The sequence below is a fragment of the Physella acuta genome, unplaced genomic scaffold, assembly GCF_028476545.2.
Source record: "Physella acuta isolate Inbredline_101_S28 unplaced genomic scaffold, ASM2847654v3 ptg000931l, whole genome shotgun sequence".
In the NCBI taxonomy this organism is placed as follows: domain Eukaryota; kingdom Metazoa; phylum Mollusca; class Gastropoda; family Physidae; genus Physella; species Physella acuta.
The window spans coordinates 130,922-155,857 of record NW_026732448.1 but is presented as its reverse complement, the minus strand read 5'-3'; the positions used below and the strand labels follow the sequence as shown (position 1 = coordinate 155,857).

At 36.5% G+C, this 24,936-nt stretch overlaps 3 protein-coding genes and 1 long non-coding RNA gene across 4 annotated transcripts in view; all 4 read right to left on the bottom strand.

Moving 5' to 3' along the window:
* Positions 1 to 2,846, bottom strand: part of LOC131953574 (anti-sigma-I factor RsgI6-like) — a 51,378-nt gene extending 48,532 nt beyond the window's left edge. The window contains exons 1-4 of the mRNA XM_059316807.1: positions 2,644 to 2,846; positions 1,949 to 2,091; positions 1,674 to 1,769; positions 899 to 1,055 (exon numbers count right to left, since the gene is read on the bottom strand). Of these exons, the coding sequence (XP_059172790.1) occupies positions 899 to 1,055; positions 1,674 to 1,769; positions 1,949 to 2,091; positions 2,644 to 2,825 (578 nt within the window). The 5' untranslated portion in view covers positions 2,826 to 2,846. The remainder of the gene's footprint in view (positions 1 to 898; positions 1,056 to 1,673; positions 1,770 to 1,948; positions 2,092 to 2,643) is intronic.
* Positions 2,847 to 4,473: 1,627 nt separating this feature from the next.
* LOC131953569 (protein TsetseEP-like) lies at positions 4,474 to 5,569 on the bottom strand. Its single transcript, XM_059316800.1, has 4 exons — positions 5,512 to 5,569; positions 4,868 to 5,377; positions 4,693 to 4,734; positions 4,474 to 4,532 (listed from the first exon to the last, which is right to left on the bottom strand). Exons 1-4 carry the CDS (start codon positions 5,567 to 5,569, stop codon positions 4,474 to 4,476), a joined length of 669 nt encoding a protein of 222 aa, XP_059172783.1.
* Positions 5,570 to 5,580: 11 nt separating this feature from the next.
* LOC131953583 (uncharacterized) lies at positions 5,581 to 15,145 on the bottom strand. Its single transcript, XR_009388655.1, has 3 exons — positions 15,064 to 15,145; positions 14,771 to 14,812; positions 5,581 to 5,716 (listed from the first exon to the last, which is right to left on the bottom strand). It is a non-coding gene; the product is annotated as an uncharacterized LOC131953583 (long non-coding RNA).
* Positions 15,146 to 18,552: 3,407 nt separating this feature from the next.
* Positions 18,553 to 24,809, bottom strand: LOC131953582 (cell surface glycoprotein 1). Its single transcript, XM_059316818.1, has 6 exons — positions 24,166 to 24,809; positions 23,471 to 23,554; positions 23,175 to 23,216; positions 20,993 to 22,276; positions 19,490 to 19,540; positions 18,553 to 18,695 (listed from the first exon to the last, which is right to left on the bottom strand). Exons 1-6 carry the CDS (start codon positions 24,653 to 24,655, stop codon positions 18,637 to 18,639), a joined length of 2,010 nt encoding a protein of 669 aa, XP_059172801.1. The 5' UTR covers positions 24,656 to 24,809; the 3' UTR covers positions 18,553 to 18,636.
* Positions 24,810 to 24,936: the final 127 nt, after the last annotated feature.

The following is a 24,936-nucleotide window of genomic DNA, read 5'->3' as shown; positions in this document are numbered from 1 at the left end:
TTGATTTCCCATCTCAGCGCAGCTTAAGGAAGTGTTTTCTTACTAATGTCTTTAGCTGCGTCTTGATGAGTCCTGTCAAATCTTACCTCTAACCATTCTCTCACCTGGTCAAATCTTACCTCTAACCATCCACTCACCTGGTCAAATCTTACCTCTAACCATCCACTCACCTGATCAAATCTTACCTCTAACCATCCACTCACCTGATCAAATCTTACCTCTAACCATCCACTCACCTGGTCAAATCTTAGCTCTAACCATCCACTCACCTGGTGAAATCTTACCTCTAACCATCCACTGACCTGATCAAATCTTACATATAACCATTCACTCACCGGGTCAAATCTTAGCTCTAACCATCCACTCACCTGGTGAAATCTTACCTCTAACCATCCACTGACCTGATCAAATCTTACATATAACCATTCACTCAGCTGATCAAATCATACCTCTAACCATCCACTCACGAATATTTACCTTAACTTTGATATCACTGGCACTAAACTTAGGGTCAACGTGAAAACTGTTGAGGATATTACGATTTTATTATTATTATTATTTTTATTTTAATTATTTTTATATATAAAATTGTACAATATAATAAAGTTGAATATTAATGTGTTTTGTTAAAATCTTTAAATTTTATCGCATTAGCGCTAAAGCTAAAACTGATATAATGTTGAAATAAAATTATTCTATTTACACCCTTTATGTAACATCACATTTAAAATATGCAACCGGTGTTTATTTAAAGGTAAAATAAGCGTGCTATTCTATCTATAAATTATAAAAAAAAAAAAAAAAACTATTTACACATACGTAAGCAACAATTAGAATACTGGGATTGTCACATCTCTTACTACAAAAACACCTAAAAGCTTCCCATGAGGCGACTTACTTGAAATGTATGTTACTCTTTCTCAACTCTTCAATCTTGGCGTTAGCAGCCGCCTTCCACCCTGAGTTGTACTCCAGTTCCTTTAAAGACGCGTCGTCTACGTAGAACTCAACACTGGTAGCGATACCCTCTAGGTACACCCTGGCCTGGCTGTAAGCTACAACATTAAAACACGATACTATCGTGAAGAGCAACAAGGAAATGGAGTTAACATACGAATGTTAAACCATTGCCAGATAAATAACATATGACATTATGTATGTTACACGCTACATTTTCATCAGATTATAACGGGTGTTCAATAGATTACGTAATTTATCTAGGGGAAGTCTGGATTATGTGACTATAAACTATATGGGGGAGGGTTGGTTTAAGACAAGTAGCGAAGCACTTATTATGTAAAATTTCTTGCAATTAAAGTAATGAAAATTGTTAATTTTCAAGTGTGTGTGTGTGGGGGGGGGGGGGTGGGGGGAGGGGCGGAATTTTCTTTTAAATGGAGAACAGGGTTGGATTTTTTGAGATGTGTGTGACAAATAGGTAGTAAGTGGCAAAGTCTTCTAAAATTGCGTGACATCACTAACTCTTTGTAGTATGCATAACTATTATATATATATATATATATATATATATATATATATATATATATATATATATATATATATATATATATATATATAAACATTTTTTTACATTTAAATTTTTTTAAATTAAATAGTAACTTAAAAACGTATTTAACATTGAGTGTGTGAAACCTGTGAATAGAGAGACTCACCATGATTTGGTATGTGAAAATTTCCTCCAACGTTAACCCACCCATCAGCAGGGGTAATGTAAGGATGGTTGGCCACTCTGATGTATTCGTCTTGGCCTAGTGTCAATAGATAAAAATCATACTCGTACACCGGCACTAACACATTCAACGTTTAACAATTATCGTATCATAATTGCTAGTCAAACTATGTTAGAATTTGGTCTGTTTCTAGAATACCCTACGGTCAGTTGCACGAGTTGATGAAAGTGGTGTGAGTGAAACAAGAGGTTATTTACCGTTGTCTGACCGTTTGAGGGCAACAGTAACTTTAGCCTCTTGTGTGGGGGACCCCGCTGCCAGTCTCAAGAAAACGTGGAAGGTGTAGCGGGTGTCGGGATGGGCCTGGAAGTTCTGCGACGGTCCCTGGTTGACGTTGGTTCTGATGTGATTAATTATTAGATGCGTTAATTACTGATGATTCATTAAAAGATGCGTTAATTACTGATGATTCATTAAAAGATGCGTTAATTACTGATGATTCATAAACAGATGCGTTAATTACTGATGATTCAGTATGACAATGCGTCAATAACTGACGATTCAGTATGAAAATGCGTGAATTACTAATGACTCATTATGAAAATGAGTTAATTACTGATGATTCATTAAAAACTGCGTTAATTACTGATAAGGGACAACTGTTTTCGGTTTTCGTGGTACTTTTTTGTTAGTGGTTTAACTTTCTTTGTAGACCGTTCATTGTTGCCCTAGGTCACAAGATTAACATGTGGACAGTTCATTGATGCCCTAGGTCGCATGATAGATGAATATTTGGACCGTTCATTGTTGCCCTAGGTCACAAGATTACCATGTGGACAGTTCATTGTTGCCCTAGGTCACACGATAGCTAGATTACCATGTATACTATTTAAGTAACGTGTAAACGATCTTAGACCTACTGACCAAACCCAAATGTAAAATTCCATCTCACCTGCCCAAGCACCTGACAGCAGCCACACCCCCGTGAACGTGTGTGGTGTCGGTCGTCATTAGGAACCCACTGCTGTGCCAACCGTTGATTCCATTCTCAAAGCCCGGGTTTAGCAGCAGTTCTGGTCCACCAAACACAGAACGGAGCCCCAGTAAAAGGGCGACTAAACCAAGTGGAGACATGCTTGAAATTGCACCAGAGTGCTCTACTCCTGACACATTTATAAAGCTTTAAACTGCTTTATCTTCTTGCTTTTTGTTTTCGCTTTTTGTTTCCTCTTATCTTTACTGCATATTTTTTAGCGCAATTTCCATTCTGGAGAATTGCGTTTATTAACTCGTCATTTCTGGGAATGGATGGATGGATGGATGAATGTGTGTCCGGGCTTTAAGTCGTATCTCCTCCTCAACGAAGCAATATCGATGAATAGTTCCAAAAGCAATTATGTTAAGCAAGTTACGAGAATGAGCATAGGCCATAAAAATTCCGGGTTTCTTTCATGTATTTCCCGGAAAAGCCAAAAAACCTCGAAAAAATGCAGTTTTTGGCCCATATCTCGGCAACCAGACCACTTAGCGACTTGAAACATGTACCAATCGATTCCTGTCATAATTTAGAACAATATTGCCGAAGAAAGTTTTCAAAAATATTCTCTCGTTCGGTCACAAATTTTAAAATTACATAAACACCTACAAACCGATTGTTCTTCTAGCTTGAACGCACCCCAACATTATACGTCAGAGCTATTTTTAGATAACATAAGGAAATTGCGCACAAATGTCACTAGACTTTTTTAATTAACTTGTTTTTAATTCCATGACTCACATTTTACAGAAAAAGATTATGAAGTGGTTTAATTTTTACTTGGACTGACTTCTCAACACCCTAATTGTAACAATATGACTTCGGGAAAAAGTTACGTTACAAATTGTCCAGAATGTAAAGGTATACTTGTTTCTTAATTCAACTGACAAGTGAAAATCATGAGATGGTTTGAAGTAAGTCTACCTAATGTACACATGCAAGCTGTTGATTTCAGAATTCATGTGGCAAAATAAGCCGAACTGAATCGGTTTTGCGAGTGAACGTTACATTAATATACTAGTTCTTTGGTACTTAAAATTTGTGATAGTTAAAACAATACATCTTAACTAATCTAATACCAAGATCTAGGCTTAGTCTTATTAAGAATGCCTTGAAGCAGACGTTAAATAAAAAATAACAAACAAACAAAGATTCAATGTTATTCTTTATATTTTCGTAGAATACAATTTAAAACGAATGATGACATTTTAAAATTTAATTTTACGTTTCTTTGTTACTATCTATTTGCTATAGATGTCATGTACACCTTGATTGTTAAACCAAAAGTTTTACACTTTTGAAAATTGGACCATTTTCTTAATCCACCAGACAATTCATTCAATTTTTATCATATATATTTACGAACATACTTCAAACAGAGCTCCGAAACCTATTGCGCCTTCACAAAATGAACGATGTTAGCGGCATAAAAAAGAACTGTTATTTGGTAAACGACTGGTAAATGTTAGCCGCATAAAAAAGATCTGTGGCTACTATTATTAGGTAAACGACTGACAAATGTTAACCGCAGAAAAGGTCATCGTAAATCGTCAGACGTTCACAAACAGCAAAAGCCACGGAAAATGAAAGACTTGGTAAGTCTTAGTAACCCAATAGAAAACATGATACCGAGTGAAGAAAGTCTTTGGTAAGCTGTGAGTGTGCAAAGGTTGCGGAGACCTGTGTAAAGATGCGTGTTTGTCGAGGTAACCATTCGGTCCAGGTTCCTGTCGCATGACACTGTTGTCAAAAGGGGCCGAACAGGAGGAACCTGTACCAGTTCAGTGATTTACGTCTCCATTCCCCTGAAAAATAGCAGTGAAGTCGTGTCTCACATCTAAGAGCGTACATGTACGTAAACAGAACCAAATAAATTGCTGAATGTGAGATTTAAATTTTAAAATTTTCTACCAGTCCCATCTTAACAATAAGTTTTAGACTAAACATTATCCTGGCTACTCTTACCGTAAAATTTATCTCTCCAGCACTTTCTTCTTCTTGATAATCCTAGAAAACGTAAACAAGGAATAGATGCGCATGGTTATTAGTCAGAAGGTTAGACATTTTATCATAAGCGAGATGGTAGTAGTTGCTGTTTAAAAAGGACTTAACACTGTTAGCAGCACAAAGTTTTGCTTACTTGGAGGTTGAAAAAACGGTACGCTAAGCGGGGGTTTAAGTTTGCTCTTAGGCAATGGCTCGCATTCAGGATCTGGCTCAGGCTCCGGTTCTGGTTCGGTCTCCGGTTCAGGCTCGGACTCTGGTTTGGGCCCTTGCTTAGGTTTGGGCCCTGGCTTAGGTTTGGGCCCTGGCTTAGGTTTGGGCCCTGGCTTAGGTTTGGGCCCTGGCTCAGGTTCAGACTCCAGCTCCGGCTCGGACTCTGGTTTGGACTCTGGCTCAGGTTCAGGCTCCGGTTCAGGTTCGTGCTCCGGTTTAGGTACGGGCTCAGGCTCCGGCTCCGGTTCAAGCTCTGGCTCAGGCTCCGGCTCTGGCTTGGGTTCAGGCTCTGGTTTGGGCTCGGGTTGAGGCACCGGTTCGGGCTCCGGCTCGGGTTCTGGCTCCGGCTCCGGCTCCGGCTCTGACTCGGGCTCCGGCTCCGGCTCTGGTTCTGGCTCCGCTTCTACATATGGTTCTTCGGTTTCTGGCACGGCTTGTTTTTCATTATCAGGGTCAAATTCAGTGTCGGGTTCACGCTCATCTTGATTCGACTCGTATCGACTATCAGGATACGTTTCTATCTCGTATGGATTAGACCCTGGCTCATATTCAAATTCCGGTTCAGACCATGGCTCATATATAGGCTCTGGTTCAGGCTCTGGCTCATATTCATTATCTGGCTCATATCCAAGATCTGGCTCATATTCAGGGTCTGGTTCGTATTTAGGGTCTCTTTTAGGACATGGTTCAGGTTCATCTTCAAAATAATGGTAATCTGGTTCATGATATGGCTCTGGTTCAAATTCGGCTCCTTGCACGTAAAGTTCAGGTTCTGCGGTTAAATAAAGAAATAACAATATATATATATATATATATATATATATATATATATATATATATATATATATATATATATATATATATATATATATATATATATATAAGGTTCCATTACCAATATTCTCAATACAAATTGTCAAAGAAACAAATATACCCCAGGCGAAATAACTTACGGACGGCTTTAGTCAAACGAATGTTTAGTTGATTTTAGTCAAACATATAAATTTTGGCTTTACTTAAACGTATACATTTTGGCTTTATTCAAACGTATAAATTGTGGGTTTTTTGTGTGATAAGTGAATTATTTCATGTAAAGAAAGAACACAAAAATTGAACATGAACAATAAATAAATTAATTTAGGAACTTTTGATTAGCACCTTAGCTTAGAGGATTATAATTTAACTTTTTAAAAAAAACTTTTGATCCAACATATAAAACGGATAGGGATTTTCACCGTACAAACGCACATACAAATATTCACACCAGAATCTAAAATAGGGCCACACTAAATTAGGTATTTTGGTTCTGAAGTTACTTGTTAAATAAATAAAATACGGAGATTTATGAAATTTTTTTCCCTTGCAGCTGTTAAACCAGCGACAAGTTTTTTTTCCCTTGTCAAACCAAGGAGTTGTATACACGACCAAGCCTCGATGTCTCTCGGCCGCCGACAGGACTTCATCAATCATGGCTAGTGCGTTGTTGTGTATGTTGGTTTCGCCTCTGAAGAGAATCACGAATTTCCATATAAAAATAGTCGTTCCTTGTGCTAGGGATCAAACTTTTTAACACTAGCTTTTATAGTACAAAAAATTGTCTATACTTAATATTAACGTCATCTATATTTTAAAATAACCTCAAGATAATCTTACTTATACTATTCATAAACGTTTTCATCAAGTAAGTTGTTTTAAATTATTTTTCCAAATTCTGCAATTGTTATTTTACTAGGCATTTAGCCAGTTGAGGGGGAAATCGTTTTTGTTCTATAATCCAAATCCTAAAGCTAAATCTAAATTTGAATCTAGACCAAAACCTTGGAAATTTAACAGGAGCTAGAATGTAATCAGGAACATGGGCTTGAACTGGAACCTGAACTTTAAACTGAACAGAAACGCGAAATTTAACCTAAACCTGGACCGTAACCGAAATCGGAACCTTAAAACCTTCACCTAATCATATAATCGGATGGTAGAGCCAGTAGCGTACGCAGGGGGGGGGGGGGGGGGGGGGAGCAGGGGGAGCGGCCGCTCCCCCTCTGACCATTTTCATCAAAGTGGCGCCTTTTTGGAAACTTTTTAAACTCAAAGTTTTAAATAATTATATTTGTTAAAAAAATATTTTTGGTCGGCACATCTATGTAAATCACAAGATTTCTTTTCATGCAGCAATTAAGCATTATTGTACTAGTCTAGTAGTGTCTACGTTTACAACACGTATTAACAGCTGCATCAGTTTGCCATTCTAAAAATAACCATTACGATGCTTTGCAATGTTTAAAAAACCTCTACGGGTAGTACTACTTGGCAAGAGGGCTGTTACGTTTAAGGCAACTGAATAATGTATTTGCTTACGAATAATTGAATTAAAAAAAGTTATGCATGAAACTTCACACATAATTACTTTATATATACAGTTTGAATCGTGTGATTAATTTTAAAAAAAAATTACAATACAGAAACAAATACAACTGATGTGGCACCTCTATTTAAATTTACTTATGAGCAAACTGCGTAATGGTGGGGAAATTTTGACAAGCTCAACAGCGTCATCAGTGGCGGAACTAGAAAAAATGGGCCACCCCGCAAAAAAATTTTTTGGGCCCCCCATATATATATATATATATATATATATATATATATATATATATATATATATATATATATATATATATATATATATATATATATATATATATATATATATATAAAACAAGGTTCGCTCTCAATTTAAAAAAAATTACATCTGGTACACGAATAAATCAGAGGTTTTCCAACACACGAGCTGGCACCTTTCTAAATCTAGTCCAACACACCAAACTGAGGCTTTTATCAAAACGTTACTAACCGTGTGCCCTGTTTTCCAGAAGTTGAATTAAATGTTAACAATGTCGGCAGTTCATTTCTTGGATCTTAGGGCGCGGGTTTGTCCACACTACCAACTAGACACGCCAAGGCATGCTGTAAATCCCTCTGCGACGGCCCAGGTGTCAGGGGAGTCACGGGGCTCTTGGAGCTACCGGTTACATTACTGCACGGGTGATGGGTGTGACACATTGTTTCTTCCGGCAGAGCTCCCCCCCCCTCCCCTCCCCCGAAAACAGTCTACCCTGGAAGAAACATTGGTGCGACACCTAATTAGATTTAGTCATCGAGTGTTGTAGCGAGACTTATTCCTAGTGTTGTGGGAACTTTTAAACGACTGTCTGTGGGGGCCAACTTGCTCATATGTGATGCGCTCAGGATGACACTGAGGCCGGTTGTATTCAAGTAGTAACCTCATCCGCTTATGCAGTATCACGGGGCGCTAAATCACATATTTCCGTTAGGAGTCCCCACTCAAATATGTACAAATGTTAGGCCTATGACAGAAACCTTTGCGGGGCTGTACTCAACAGCTTCCCAAGTTTTCATGGCGATTGGGTGAATGATGCAGTAATGCATAATAATATTAGAGAGAAAAATGTTTTTCACATGTACAACTGTATGTGGCCAGGTCACGCGTTGGATAACCTTCTGATTTAGGGGAGGGGGGGGGGGGATTAACAAAAAGCCAGACCCTCACACACCCCCACCTCAATGACTATTAATAATGTTCAATTAATTCTAAACGTTCTAATTAATTTCTAAATAATTATATAAAAAATAATCTTACCTGCCCTGTTTTGTGAATTAGATTTGCCTAATACTATGAAAGTAAATTAATATGTGTTGACTAGATCTAGTGCTGTCTAGTGTCTGACAAAATGTGCTCAAGTGGTGAATCGTACGGTTAGGAAGTAGTTCATAAACGATACATTTATCTCCTCGATACTTGTGAGGTTGAGAAAGAGGGATGGGATAGGGGTCGGCTCGGGGAAAAAACTTGAAAGGGACAACAAAACGCCTTGATCTATGTACGTCAGCATCGCCCATTGTAAAACTTACTCAGGGGAGATAATTTGAAGTATAGGCCTTAAAAGTTTACTATATTTCTTGTAAAATAAAAAACAAGTAAACGTATATAAAACTGAAGTTTCTAGTATTATATTATTTTTTTTTAAATTATTTGTACGATACAAGATAGTACAGGATACAAATTCAACCACTATCACAAACATATATTAACATTGAAAAATGTACAATGGATTTCGGGTCCCCTACCAATGCCGCGAATAAGAACCGCGCATCATGAAAGTATTGAAAGCCCACTTCATATGTAGCGGCTTTTCGTGCTATGGACTTTGTTGTTTTTTTTTAAAAAAGAATTTTGCCGGCGACAGCGTGTGTTTGATTGTAGGGAAATAGAACTCGGCCTTGACGATGGTTAAAAAATACAACTATAAATAACTGTTTTAAATATGTAAAGAATTTGTCGACAATTTTTTAACCCCCTTTTGGTCCCCATCCCCTGCCCCATCCGCCACAGTACACTTTGGAGGATCGGTCAAACAGTTACGTGTCCTCTATTTAGCTATCAAAGGGGGGGGGGGGGCAACGAGTCAAAGAAGTCATTCAAAATTTGAAGAGTAATGTAATGGATTTTATCTTTTGCGGAAGAGCGTGGTACAGTACAGTAGTTCATAGACGGTTTGTTAATCTACGCATTACATCTTACTGTAAGAGTAAGGGTGTGGTGAGGGGTAGAGGTGAGGGGTAGGGGAGAGGAGAGAGTTGGGAAGGTTCATTGGAAGGGGACAAGAAAGTGCCGATAAACATCTACATCAATAGTGCCGACTTTATCCGGTCGTCTAGATTAGTCTAGAAGACCAGGATAGTCGCCGACTCGCCGGTCGCCGCAACATTTCCCCAGCCCGATTTCAAAGCGTGCCGGCAAAGTCAAATTTCAAATGCTTCGCTGAAGGGAAATAACTTATACTTTTACAAGTTTATTGATACAGTTGTTAAAGTAAAAATGAACGCAATTATAAATGTATGAGATCGAAATAAATAATTATATTTTTTGTAGAATTCAGGCCAGTAGTTTAAACACATAATCATAGATATGTGTTTTAATAATGTAAACAATATAACAATGTTTTTACTTTCTCGTATATACGAAGTATAGAGAAAGTCTTGTAATCGTGCACAAAAATCACATTAAATTTTACACTGTAGTTTGTGTAATGGATTTTATCTTTTGCGGAAGAGCGTGGTATAGTGACTGTAAAATAAAGATAATCGTACCGCAGCTACAGTGTTTTTCTTTTACAAACCAAATATTAAGGCAAAAATTAAATTCAAAATTTAAAAAAAAAAAAATTTGGTCAGCCGTGGGCCCCTAAACGGCCTCCCCCCCCCCCCCCCCGCGCATTGCGGGGTCTGGCGGGACTGTAGTTCCGCCCCTGTTCATCAGGTAAATGAACAACTACTGACTAGTGTCTTTAACAAAATGTGCAGAAGTGGTCAGTTTACAGTTCATAGACGGTTCGTTAATCTATGCATTACATCTTATTGTAAGAGTAAGGGTGTGGTGAGGGGTAGAAGTGAGGGGGAGGGGGGGGGGGGAGAGTTGGGAAGGGAAGGGGACAAGAAAGCGCCGATAAACATCTACATCAATAGTGCCGACTTTTTCCGATCGTAGTCTAGAAGACCAGGATAGTCGCCTCGCCGCAACATTTCCCCAGCCCGATTTCAAAGCGTACCGGCACAGTCAAATTTCAGATGCTTCGTCTTTGAAGTTGTCTATATGTCTGGCGGTCTCTCGAGCTATAGTCAGTGCATTTTTCTCAAAGACGTTTGCCGACTATCGTGTTTGTTTGTAACTGTAGAAGAAAGATAACTCGACCTCCACCTAATTTTTTTTTTTTTTTTTTTTAATAATTTAGCCAGGATTTTTGGGCCCCCAATTGGTCTGGGCCCCCCCGCATTGCGGGGTCTGGCGGCACTGTAGTTCCGCCCCTGAGCGTCATCACAATGAAGTAGTAGTATTCTTACAGTTTGGGCGATAGTGATTACGATTACAAATTATATGAAACAGTTACAACCCCCCTCTCCCATGGACCCTCTGTAAAAAAAATATTGTCATAATACCACTGCTACTTATTTAAATCTATTTCTGTAATATATATTTGTGTAATATATATTTGTGTAATATATATGTGTGTTAAGAACAGTCATCTAAAAACTGACGCTATGTTCACTCTGAGTTGGTTATCTCCCCCCCCCCCCCCCACACACACCTCACCACTACAATTGTGTAGAGCGGCATTAATGTCACACCTGGGTTGGATAATTTACCTAAAGTGACCGGGCAGTGGTGAATGAAATTGAACCCCCCCCCCCCCCCTCAACCCACCCCGAACTGATCTGTTAGGTACATGTAGAAAAACGCGTATTGATGTACCAAAGTACCATGCCGCCAGAACATTAGCTTGTTAAACGTAAAACTCTGTGAATATTGTTTTTGCAATTACCAGTAAAAAGGTGTGTGATCAATACCGTGATCTAACCCATACCTATCACTATGTTAAAAATGATTTTTATAAAACACAAAGAAGCAGTATTTAATTAAAAATATATGATCTGAACTAAAAAGACGTATATTCAGTTAAATGTAGGCTGTTATTCCGAGTGTTTTTCCATTATGTCGAAAATCGTGGTTTTATACAAACTCTGATTTTAAAAACTTTCATTATGCTGTAATACTTTAGCATTTATGATAACGATATATTAAATTATGATTATAGACAAAAACATTTTGTAAATACGAATAGTGTTAAACAATTTCATTATATTCTAAAGTAAATATTTATTTGTTTTGACATTTTTAATTAAATGTGTAGTTATATACATATTTATATTAAGAAAGTGATTATTTCCCCTATTTCACTTGTCTTAAATAATTTCCCAGGAATCATTATGTAAGAATTTTTTCTTTTACAAGAACTACAAAACAGATTGTGTTACGTTCATTGTTTTTGGTTGTAGTATATATATATATATATATATATATATATATATATATATATATATATATATATATATATATATATATATATATATATATATATATATGTTTACATTGATACAATTTTTGTTTTGTCGGCCTACATTGCGTGTTTTTTCTTATTTCTTTAGAGTGCTACTTTCAATTTATTTTACATCATATATATATATATATATATATATATATATATATATATATATATATATATATATATATATATATATATATATATATATATATATATATATATATATATATATATATATATATATATATATATATATATATATATATATATATATATATATATATATATATAGATATATATATATATTGATATATATACACACGTATATAGAACGTGTTAAAAATTCGGCGCCTTTTTTGCTCTTTTCGCTCCCCCTACAACGAAAACCTGGATACGCCTCTGGGTAGAGCTCAAGACTGCTAGTCTGAAAGTCTCGAGTTCGGATCTCAGGTTAGAGTCTGTAGGATGTCCGAGTGTCCGCCCAGCTCTGATGGGTATCTGACTCTCGTGCTGACCAAACTATCCCCATGTATACCAAGCTTATCGAAACAATAAACTACGACTTACCGAAAAAGAAGGTCACACAACATTTAATGTTATTTAAGTAACCTACAGGATCTTATACGTATATATATAGAATTCCGTGTACTTAACTGAAACAGTACTCAAGTTATCGTGTTTCCTCGGAAACCAAGTACCATAGATGTTTCTAAATAACAACAAGATATGATATGCTTATTGTCACCATTTGTTCAGATTGGCTTCAGTCAAATTGATTGTTTTTAATTATTTTTCACATATATTTCAAGGATTATTTGAACTTTTTAATTTTTAAATGTAGCAGATACTTAAAATTAAAAAATAATTTGACATTAAACAGAACAACAAACTAAACAATATCAGACAAAACGTTTTTTTATTCACTTTTTGTGGATGTTTAGTCTATGTATACTAGCTCGTGTTAACTGTCGAGTTTTATCGATGTATAAAATTAATAAACATTTTTAACAGAGTTAATGTTTTGCGTCAATCTTTGCTAGGTGCAACCAAAAGTCCTTCAAAACTAAAACAAAAGAACAATTTAAACTTTTAAAATTTGTTAAGAAAAAACAGTTTAGAAGGCGAAGAGTTTAAATAATTTACTCAAATAATAATGATTAGACCAAGAACTAACTGAAGTGCAAACCAATGTTTATAAACAATGATATGGATACTTTAAGACGGAGGATTAAAATCAGAACAACGCCATCAATAGCTAAAATAAAACTCCAGGGAAAATCAAGTCTACGAGGAAACGTTAACAAATACTATAACACAGTCTTTAGTGTAGTAACAATTTTGACGATACGAAGAAGATTTTCTAAAAATAGACATTTGAGAAATCTACTATCAGTTCTGTACTCTACACTCTGGGTTTTTGTTTTATTCTAAGCAACAGCGTGTGTGTTTATTTAAAACAATCACTGCTGTAGTAGATGGGTTTTGTTTTTTTACAAAACCACTATCAAGGTGCAAGGAATAAAAATATATTTGATTGGATTTTAAGCCCCCTAATCGACATGAGACCCCAGCATTGTGGGGTCTACATTTTTAATATATTTCTTAGGAATAAGCCGATCCTGGTTTTTGTTGTTCCTTTTGTTTTCTATGTTTTGGATCAGTGAAGTAGATCTGTTTTCGGATTGAGGTTAAAGAATCTTAGTTTTGTTTCCAGGCTGGTAAAAGATGGAATAATGCATCTGATGCTATACCGCAAAACAGACAAGTCATCATGGATAGTTTTGATGATTGTTAATACTTTCGTTACAATTAAGTAATGTCTTTTATTAGACCATTTTATTTTTCCATCAATGATTTTGAAGTGTTTTTTTTTTGCTGGGGGATTGAAAATAAACGCATTGTTCTGCGACAATCTTGAGTATTTCTACATAGTCAGGATATTAAAGTCCTTTTCTAAATCCTGCATTAGTTTATTTACATTCTGTTAGAATTCGCTAAAAACTTTGCTTTATACAAAGATTGACATTTTTCTAAATGTGATAAGTTCCAGCTGGTAAGATATTTTAACAGTTGCCTTTTTCTATTCTGCAGGAAGGTTTTCTTTCGACAAGTTTTGCTAAATACTCTGTGTATTTGGTTTACGATTCGTACGTCTTCATCTATGACCTCAGTTGGCATATTGTCTTTGATTACTTTCAATAGGTCAAGTGCTCTTTATATATGTTCAACCAAATGAAGATAGATAATAGGACCAAAAAATAGAAAATTTTGTTTTCTTTTTTTCTTCCAATATTTTAAGTTAAGTCATGAATAAACAATATTTGTTTTTAAAAAAGGAAAGAAAAATTCTTTCGGTTATTTGTTTATCAAACAAAGTGGAAATTACCGCAAATGCATCGTGCCATATTCAATAAAAAACAACTTCATTCTAAAATCGAAATTAAACACACTCTTTCAAAAGCAACGAATATTAAAAAAATTGGTCTTTATAATTTGTATTAAAGAGCATACGAATGCAAGGTTACGGTCGGGTGTTCAAATTCTAGCCTCAAAGTATTTTGTTTCTGTTTTTACACATATTAATACTTCAATTCTTAAAATGCTATAGTATTAAATTGTGAAAAACGCTTATTTAAATTTTTTAGAAGCTTAGTGTAAGGCACACAGAAGACGAAATGTAAAAAAAAAGAACAAAAGCGTTTCCTATCCACGTCAACTATAATGATGGGGTCACCCTCAGTAGAAGCCATTGGATAGGCAAGTAATGACAGAAAGGAGGGAAACGTTCTTTGTTAAAAAATACAAATAGAAAATCGAAAGCTACGTCATGTGCTAAATATTTAAAGCATTATGGAACAGATGTTACTCACGTTTTTTGGCGTGTGATCCTATTTCATGGTATGTAAGATATTCTGATGAAAAAATTGACGTTTTGATAAAAAAAAATCGTTGGATTAGACAAATATAAGCGCAAAAGAGCGAGAAAATGGAGGGGATAAAACATACATCCAAGGAAACATAATTTTGAAAAAAATATCCTTATTGAAAAACAGAATAAAAATATGTATTTACACTGAAAAAATTAAACAAAAGGTTTAAACTGTACCTAATATAGACAAAATGGAGAAAAATGGAACACCAAAACACGTTCAACTGAACTCACCTAATATAGACAGAAAAACGAAAAATGCTGCCAAGAAAGTCAGGACATTGCCAACGCAGCTGAATTTTTTTTGACCTATTAGATCTAGTGGGAAGAGAAAAAGCAGTTTAAAAACTATCAATAACGCTAAAAAAAGACATGCATAATGGTGTCAATAGTTTTATTCACTCTAACGCCATAACCGATTCTATACTGTCGCTATGGCTGATTCGAAATAGCTGCATCATACACTCGTAACTTTAATTTAAAATAACCCCTAACCTTGGGCCATAGCCTCACTCTACTTTTAACCTTAACACTAATGACACATATCCCTGGCGCTAGTTAATAAAAAATGTCCCATAATCTGATGGACGTTAAAAACCAAGGCTCAAGGACGGGGCAGCAGTTGATTAGATTTTGTAGTCTTGTCACCTAAATATGTTGCTGTCCCCAGCTAACATGTAGTTCGAACTTGTAACTTTTTATAATAGCAACAAGACACATCACACCTAACCACGTCGACCATATCATATTATAAGGGAATGGCTAGTCTGAAAGCACTAGGACTTACCGTCAAAAACACTCGGCTTCGGTTCGGATGGCAAGATGATCCGACACGAATTGGTCTGACATGGAGTACACGGCCTAAAGCACGAAGAGCAGGACTGCCAGGAAACTGATCGGTGGCAGGAATAGCTAGAATGGGATGGCTGGCAAGAATGGGATGGCTGCCATGAATGGCAAGAATGGGATGGCTGGCAAGAATGGGATGGCTGCCATGAATGGGATGGCTGGCAGGAATGGGATGGCTGCCATGAATGGGATGAATGGGATGGCTGGCATGAATGGGATATCTGGCAGGAATGGAACGAATAACATGGCAGGCAGGGCGCAGGAGAAGATGGTTCCCTTTCTTGTGGCGGGCAGATCATTCGGCACTCCATGATAGGACACACGGACTGATGTTAGTGGCTCATCACGATGTTCTGATGAATAACTTGGTGTACGGTAGCTTGGACAACAGATGGTATACGTTGGTAGATGACGTTTAGATCTAGATCTAGATCTAGATGAATGTGTCTTTTCTATTTACATTTTGTTTTTGTTTGGTGCAGAAATTGTTCAACTTAAGATCGAAAGGACTAATAGGTTCTGATTGCTGGAATTTCCGATAAAATGTGCATTCTTTATGTCATATTTTTACTTTCTCGTATGCAGAGTACAGAAAAAGTTTTACCTTGCACAAAAGACTATTTTAACAGTTTAAGCACTTTTACATCTGCAAAATTTAGAGAATACAAAATGTAGAGAACGTATTGTAATACTGCAAAAAATTGAATTCGAAATTTTGAAAAATCTCAACGGAAAAAATTGTTTTCACCATCTTTTCTGTCTGTAAACACAGTCCGTTGAGTAGGGCCTACCGTTTCAGTTAGGTTGACGGAATTTCATACTTAAGTATTATATAAATTAGTAGTTTTCTATCAGCTTTTGAGCGATTTCCGGTTTTTAGAAGTGGTACTTACTCTACTTCCGGTTTCCCAAAGGACAAAAGCTAGAGCACCGTGTAAGTTATATGGTCGAAATTTTACGTATAATTATTAAATTATGTGTATGTTTTTTTTCCTTTTTTTTTCTACTCGATTTTATTGTTTTTCAAATGTGTTTAATAGAGTGGAAAGTTAGGGCTTTATAATTTCGCTCGAGTTTGGATTAAAAACTTTTAGAATTTTGTATCATATTCCCATAAAGCTTATCATAAGAAATTATCACTTATGTGTTTTCACTTCAGATGTGTTTTCACTACTAATATTGCTAAAGGAATATTTTGTTCTTGGAATGCAGTCATCCTTTAATTTATTTCACTGTAGTTTTTGTAGTTAAAAGGATAGTGTTAAGACTAGGTATATGATTGTAAGAACAATTCTTGTACGAGAATTTTGATGAAGATAATCAAAATGCAAACCTATTCTAATTATCTCAAAAGATTATAAAAAATGGTTTATATTTTTACAAGCTTTTTTTTTTTGTCACAAAATATATTCGATATGTGGGTGGTTTTTGTTATCGAATTGTGACTCAATTATTTTGATAATTTTAAATACAACTATTTATTTTTACTTTATTGGAAAAGCGAACCTCCACTAAAAGAAGAATATCTTATTTGAAGTCGAATTGTATAGTAAATAAGCAAGATTAATTGAATGATTTTAACAAGGGGAGATAACTTAGTATTAAGGCCAGTCAAATGCTGATTACAAACTGGAACTGACTTCTCAACACCTAAATATGATTTCGGAAAAAAGCTGCATTACAAAATGTCCAGAATGTACTGGTATACTAAGACTTGTTTCTTAAGGCAAACTGACAAGTCAAAATGATGAGATGGTTTGAAGTTAGTTTACCTAACGTACACATTAAGTAGTTGATTTCAGAATTCACTTGACAAAATGAGCCGAACTTAATCTTTGGTACTTAGAATTTGTGATAGTCCAAACAATACGTCTTAAAATAATCGTATCACAGCCTAGGGCTAGTCCGATAAAAAAATATACTGGAGCAAATGTTAAATTTAAAAACAAAAAAAAAAAAACGAAAAAAAACCACCAACGAAAAAAAAAAAAAAAAAAAACCAAGAACAAAGAAGCAATGCATTAAATGTAAGTTGAAAAGCCGAGTCCCCTTTGATAAAAAAAAAACAAAAAAAAAACTAAAATGCAAGTTACAAGATCAAGGACGGCAGCCTGATTTATAGCATAACAAAAAAAACTATATATGTATATGTATATATATATATATATATATATATATATATATATATATATATATATATATATATATATATATATATATATATATATATATATATATATATAAAATTAAAGATAGTTAAAACAGATATTCTTTCAGTTTTTATTGAATATAATTTAAAACGAATGATGACATTATCAAATTTAATCCTACGTTTTTTGTTACTATGTAATTGTCATAGATGTCATGCACACCTTGAAGTTTAAAACACACACGATTTATACTTTTGAATATTGTAAAATTTCCCGAATCCAACATACACCACACATTCAATGTCTTATCGTGTGTATTCACGAACATATACTTTAAACAGTGTTCGCAACATGTTGGACAAAGTGGCAAATATTGAGGACAGAATATGTCGTAGTGAACTGTAAACAGTCACAAATTAGCAAAAGATAGCCAAATAAATAAAAGTAGTAACTGTTTGACGATAAGCAAATGGTGAAAAAGTCTTTGGTAAGCTGTGAGTTGCGGAAACCTGCAACCAGTGTTTCTTAAAGACTTTTTTCTCCGGGGGTGCACTTGAAATTTTTTTGGGGAGGGGGGAATAACAATTTTCGGGGGGGGGGGGGGCGGACACTGTCAAAAGTATATATTTTCTATATAAATTCCATTTCGTTCGGGGGGGGGGGGCAGTAGACTTTCTTCGGGGGGCGGTGCCCCCCCCCCCCCCCTCCCGAAGAGATGCTTGGAAGAAACTCTGCCTGCAACCTGTGTAAAGATGTGTGTTTGTCGAGGTAACCATTCGTTCAAGGCTCCTGTCACATGACACTGTGGTCAATATCGGCCGAAGAAGAGGAAGATGAACCAGTTCATGGTTTTACGTTTGCCTTCCCCTGAAAAATAGCAGTGAAGAGTATTATAGAGCGTGAATTGAGCCAACAGAATTGCTGTATCTGTGATCTATGTAAGCCCTTAAAAAAGGTTATGTTATGACGTGGGGGGGGGGGGTAATCTTCTTTCGTGGACTATAAATTATCATTTGTAATTGCAACAGTGGTTATAACTCGTAATCTTAATTTAGATCTTTTTAAAAAGATAATCAATTAATCAAAGCTAGATCAAATTAAAAATAAGGAACAAACATTTTAGAAAAATGAACTAACAACACTAAAATTTACATCCAATATCTAACAATTCATAAACTAAACACCCCATCAGATTTAAGTAATTATTTAAATTTTTTTTTTCTATAATTGAAACTTTCAAGCTCAGCAGTTAAGCCCCGACTTTCCGTCCAAGGGCCCCTCATTGCCCTAAACCATGCTCACAAAAGAATTCAAACCTGCAGACAAAGTATGCTATACCCACTACAAACATTACGCTTAAGGAATGGCACCAAGCAGAATGGCAATGAAGGATACAGTACGAAACCTTCATCTGGACAACAATAACAATAACAACAAAGAAAAAAAAACCTGATTAAAACTACAAAAATCACTATATAAAGTTTAAACTACATTAAAAAAATGTCTGTCTCAACTGGAAACTAAAATCAACATTCGCTTTTAATCACCACTAAACTATAAATAAATAAATAAATACACAAGCCACACCAGAACTATGAAGTTTAAGAATGTCACAATCCCAACCTGCCAAAAACTTTTGGACCCATCGTTTCCCAACTTACCGTAAAATTTCTCACTCCAGCATATTGCTTTTCTCGGTTTTCTCGGTTTTGCTAAAAGACAGAAACAAAGGTTATGTTTTAAATGCGTTTCCAGAAATATTAATTAAGTAGGTCTATTTTTACAAGCTTTCATTTAACTCACTTCCTCTGTCGTCAGTTTGTCTGTCTGTCTAGATCGAAACACCCGAGCGAAATTGCAGGCTTTTCTCACTGACAGATACGATTCGTAGTTAGTACGTGGGTCAAGACATGAAAACAATGCATCGTGAAATTCAATTTGACTTAATTGGTCGCTTAATTAATTTTTTATGAAATAATTAAAATTTGGACCGAATTAGTAAGCAGTTCTATCCACATGCGTCATCACGGCCCTTTTGGGCGTCGAGCGAGGAGGGCTCTACGATAAAACAGGGCAGAGAAAGGCAATAAAACGCGTCGTCACGGCAAAAGCGCGTCATCACGTTCAATAGGCGCGCAATGGTTTTTAGTCATGTAACTCTATTGTAATTAGAACATGTAAAGTACTGAAAAAGAAATTAATAAAAAAACACACACACACACACACACACACACACACACACACATATATATATATATATATATATATATATATATATATATATATATATATATATATATATATATATATATATATATATATATATATATATATATATATATATATATATATATATATATATATATATATATATATATATATATATATATGCATCAAAGGAACTTTTTAGTGTGTGACATAGGATGGTAATTTTGGTACGTAAACAACGGGATATTTTTGTCTCTATAAAGTATTAATTTACCTTTTTTTTAACATGTTATTAAAGGCTAGCGCCGTCAGTCTGAATAAATACATGTTAGAATAAACCAGTGTCAAAATAACTATATTTGTCCTGTAGTGAGATTTCGTTTACATTTTAAAAATCCATTGATTTTTTCGTCACAAATGAACTATTGTATCAAGGGTGCGGGTGGGGTGTTGCTGTAACTGGACACAATGTCTGAGCAAGAAGTGATGACAGCTGATGTTACAACTTGAGCGTGTACGTGTTTTTAAATCTTCTCATGGAAAACAGCAGTTACTGATACAACTTTAATTTATAGCTTAAAACAAAACGTGTGTTAACCAGCATAACCTTAAGCCTTTAAGAAATTTAAATTCATGAAAAAAATGTGTTATTGCCGTGTAAAATCCGATAAGCAGCGATTCAAATTCCCCCTCATCCCAACACACACTAATCTCACCATGCCACTTATTGTAGCTCTTTTAAAAAATACAAAAGTTTTATTGGCAGTTAATTTGTCATAAATGTAACTAGGACTATTTGTCTCAAATTGCACTGTCCAAATGTGTTATTTAGTTAGCAAAAAAGAATAGCTAGAAATTTCATTTCATTATAAGAATGCTTTTGGCGAGGCTAAATAAGATACTTAAAAAAACAGAATATAATATTAATGCCCCAACCAGTTTTATATTTTGCTTACTTGTATTAGGAATAATCGGTTTGGGATTCGGGATCTTAGGCTTAGGCGGAGGCAATGGCTCGGGCTCAGGTTCCGGCTCGGGTTCAGGTTCAGGTTCAGGTTCAGGTTCAGGTTCAGGTTCAGGTTCAGGTTCAGGTTCAGGTTCAGGTTCAGGTTCAGGTTCAGGTTCAGGTTCAGGTTCAGGTTCAGGTTCAGGTTCAGGTTCAGGTTCAGGTTCAGGTTCAGGTTCAGGTTCAGGTTCAGGTTCAGGTTCTGGTTCCGGTTCCGGTTCAGGTTCAGGTTCAGGTTCAGGTTCAGGTTCAGGTTCAGGTTCAGGTTCAGGTTCAGGTTCAGGTTCAGGTTCAGGTTCAGGTTCAGGTTCAGGTTCAGGTTCAGGTTCAGGTTCAGGTTCAGGTTCAGGTTCAGGTTCCGGTTCAGGTTCAGGTTCAGGTTCAGGTTCAGGCTCAGGCTCAGGCTCAGGCTCAGGTTCAGGTTCAGGTTCAGGTTCAGGTTCAGGTTCAGGTTCAGGTTCAGGTTCAGGTTCAGGTTCAGGTTCAGGTTCAGGTTCCGGTTCCGGTTCAGGTTCAGGCTCAGGTTCAGGTTCAGGTTCAGGTTCTGGTTCTGGTTCCGGTTCTGGTTCAGGTTCGGGTTCAGGTTCAGGTTCCGGTTCCGGTTCAGGTTCAGGTTCCGGTTCCGGTTCCGGTTCAGGTTCAGGTTCTGGCTCTGGCTCAGGTTCTGGTTCTGGCTCTGGTTCAGGTTCTGGTTCAGGTTCAGGCTCAGGCTCGGGTTCAGGTTCGGGTTCAGGCTCAGGCTCGGGTTCAGGTTCAGGTTCAGGCTCGGGTTCGGGTTCAGGTTCAGGTTCAGGTTCAAGCTCAGGTTCAGGTTCAGGTTCAGGTTCAGGTTCAGGTTCAGGCTCAGGCTCAGGTTCAGGTTCAGGCACATATGACTCTTCATCAACTGGTGGCACGGCGGCCTGCTTAGGGTCCTCTCTGTGCGTTGGAATAGGTTCTGGCTCAGGTTCTGGTTCAGGTTCCGGTTCAGGCTCAGGCTCAGGTTCAGGTTCTGGCTCGTATGACCCTTCATCGACCTCGGTTACAGGCTCTGGTTCAGGTTCAGACTCTGGTTCAGGCTCAGGCTCCGGTTCAGGTTCAAGCTCTGATTCTTCTTCGGGCTCAGGATCAGACACTTGCTCGTATTCAGGGTCCGGTTCAGGATATGGTTCGGGTTCATTAGGAAAATAATGGTTTTCTGGCTCATGAAATATCTCCGGTTCCAATTTAGATCCATGGACGTAAATATCAGGTTCTGCAGCAAAAGTATATATATATATATATATATATATATATATATATATATATATATATATATATATATATATATATACTAAGTATATATAGTTTTTAAGTGTCCCTTCCTCGGAGAAATATGTCTTTAATTTTTTATTTATTTTTCCCCATCGCTTTTGTGGAATGATACACATTTTCAATGGTAAGAAAGCTGAAAGCAAAAAAAAAAAAAACTCTATGGAATAGATCTTATGAGCGACCAAATCTTTTAAAAACGTTGTGGATTATTTTGCCGTGCATTTATAAGCTTGTTGCTATAGGTTTGCTATAGGTTTTTTTTATAATTGTTTTTTTTTCCTTGCTTTTTAGTTATTAAAAATTTAAGAAGTTGACACGACTAAAAATATTTGCTTTAAAACACCATTCACGTGATATATAAAAGACAATTATCTCCTCCTTGAAAAGCAACCGGAAGTGACCATATTTTACAGACGACAGCAAGTTCTTTTTTTTTTCTCCCTCTTTAGTCTTAAATTGTTTAAAATAGAACGACCGGCACAATGACTGTAAATATTCTCGTGAACCACAGATCACCAGACTGTTAGGATGATCGCCTCTAGCAAGTAATCTTCCCTTCTGTTATTGAATATAGTAACCTATCAAGTTATTTATTTTCCCACGTTTTCTTTCACTTGCTTTCGTGTCTGTTTTTCCAATCAAATCTTGCGATCGAAATTTCGGGCACTTCCCAGTTAGCTAGCGCGCTGAAATTTTCAGGGAAGCTTTGTTTCCGATGACAATACAATATTCAATTATTATTATTACTAAATTGATCTATGTTAAAAAATACAAATAGAAAATCGAAAGCTACGTCATGTGCTAAATATTTAAAGCTTTATGGAACAGATGTTACTCACGTTTTTTGGCGTGTGGTCCTATTTCATGGCATGTGAGATATTCTGATGAAAGAAGGACGTTTTGATGAAAAAAAAAGTTCGTTGGATTAGACAAATATAAGCGAAAAAGAGCGAGAAAATGGAGGATAAAACATACATACAAGGAGGCATACATTTAAAAAAAATTACCCTTATTAAAAAACATAGAGTAAAAATATACATTTACTCGGGAATTTTATTTTTTTAAAGTTTAAACTGTACCTAATATAGACAAAATGGAGAAAACGGAACACCAAAACACGTTTAACTGTACTCACCTAATATAGACAGAAAAAAGAAAAATGCTGCCAAGAATGTCAGGACATTGCCCACGCAGCAAAAGAAATTTTGACGTCTTAGATCTAGTGGGAGGAGAAAAATCATTTTAAAAACTATCAATAACGCTAAAAAAAGACATGCTTAATGCTGTCAATAGTTTTATTCACTCAAACGCCAAAACCGATTCTATACTGTCGATATAGTCGATGCAAACTAACTGTATCATACACTCGTAACTTTAATTTAAAATAACCCCTAACTTTGGGCCATAGCCTCACTCTACTTTTAACCTTAACACCAATGACACCTATCACAGGCGCTAGTTAATAAACATGTCCCAAAATCTGATGGACGTAAGAAACCAAGGCGCAAGGACGGGACAGCAGTTGATTAGAAGCCTATGTTGTCGTTATATAAGACCCCCTCTCTTTACATTCACCCCAGGGACATGTTGTTACCCCTACAACTTGGCATCAGTCGTACGAGCTGCTGAAAGAAAACCAGAGTTCTATCGTCAAAGGGCCTTCTTCTTGTTAGATTTCGGAGTCTTGACTCCTAAATGGGTTACCGTACCCAGCTAACATGTAGTTCGAACTTGTAACTTTTTATAATAGCAACAAGACACATTACACCTAACCACGTCGACCATATCATATTATAAGGGAATGGCTAGTCTGAAAGCACAAGGACTTACCGTCAAAAACACTCGGCTTCGGTTCGGGGGGCAAGATGATCCGACACGAATTGGTCTGACATGGAGTACACGGCCTAAAGCACGAAGAGCAGGACTGCCAGGAAAGTGATCGGTGGCAGGAATAGCTAGAATGGGATGGCTGGCAAGAATGGGATCGCTGCCATGAATGGGATGGCTGGCATGAATGGGAAAAATGGGATGGCTGGCAAGAATGGGATGGCTGGCAGGAATGGGATGGCTGGCAGGAATGGGATGGCTGGCAAGAATGGGATGGCTGGCAAGAATGGGATAGCTGGCAGGAATGGGAAGAATGGGATGGCTGACATGAATGGGATGGCTGGAAAGAATAGGATGGCTGGCATGAAGGGGATAGCTGGCATGAATGGGAAAAATGGGATGGCTGGATTGAATGGGACGAATAACATGGCAGGCAGGGCGCAGGAGAAGATGGTTCCCTTTCTTGTGGCGGGCAGATCATTCGGCACTCCATGATAGGACACACGGACTGATGTTAGTGGCTCATCACGATGTTCTGATGAATAACTTGGTTTACGGTAGCTTGGACAACAGATGGTATACGTTGGTAGATGACGTTTTGATCTAGATCTAGATGAATATGTCTTTTCTATTTACATTTTGTTTTACTTTGGTGAAGAAATTGTTCAACTTAAGATCGAAAGGACTAATAGGTTCTAATTCCTGGAATTTCCGATAAAATGTGCATTCTTTCTCTCATATTTTTACTTTCTCGTATGCAGAGTATAGAAGTTT

What these genes read in the sequence shown, in the direction of transcription:
- LOC131953569 (XM_059316800.1), bottom strand. Translation starts at nt 5,569, where the DNA reads ATGAGCCAGATAATGAATATGAGCCAGAGCCTGAACCAGAGCCTATAT. An exon ending in ACCGTTTTTTCAACCTCCAA is followed by an intron (nt 4,735 to 4,867) that starts GTAAGCAAAACT and finishes TACGTTTTCTAG; the next exon opens with GATTATCAAGAAGAAGAAAG. An exon ending in CTGGAGAGATAAATTTTACG is followed by an intron (nt 4,533 to 4,692) that starts GTAAGAGTAGCC and finishes GCTATTTTTCAG; the next exon opens with GGGAATGGAGACGTAAATCA.
- LOC131953582 (XM_059316818.1), bottom strand. Translation starts at nt 24,655, where the DNA reads ATGGAGTGCCGAATGATCTGCCCGCCACAAGAAAGGGAACCATCTTCT. An exon ending in GAAGCCGAGTGTTTTTGACG is followed by an intron (nt 23,555 to 24,165) that starts GTAAGTCCTTGT and finishes TCCTCCCACTAG; the next exon opens with ATCTAAGACGTCAAAATTTC. An exon ending in ACCGATTATTCCTAATACAA is followed by an intron (nt 19,541 to 20,992) that starts GTAAGCAAAATA and finishes TCTGTCTTTTAG; the next exon opens with CAAAACCGAGAAAACCGAGA.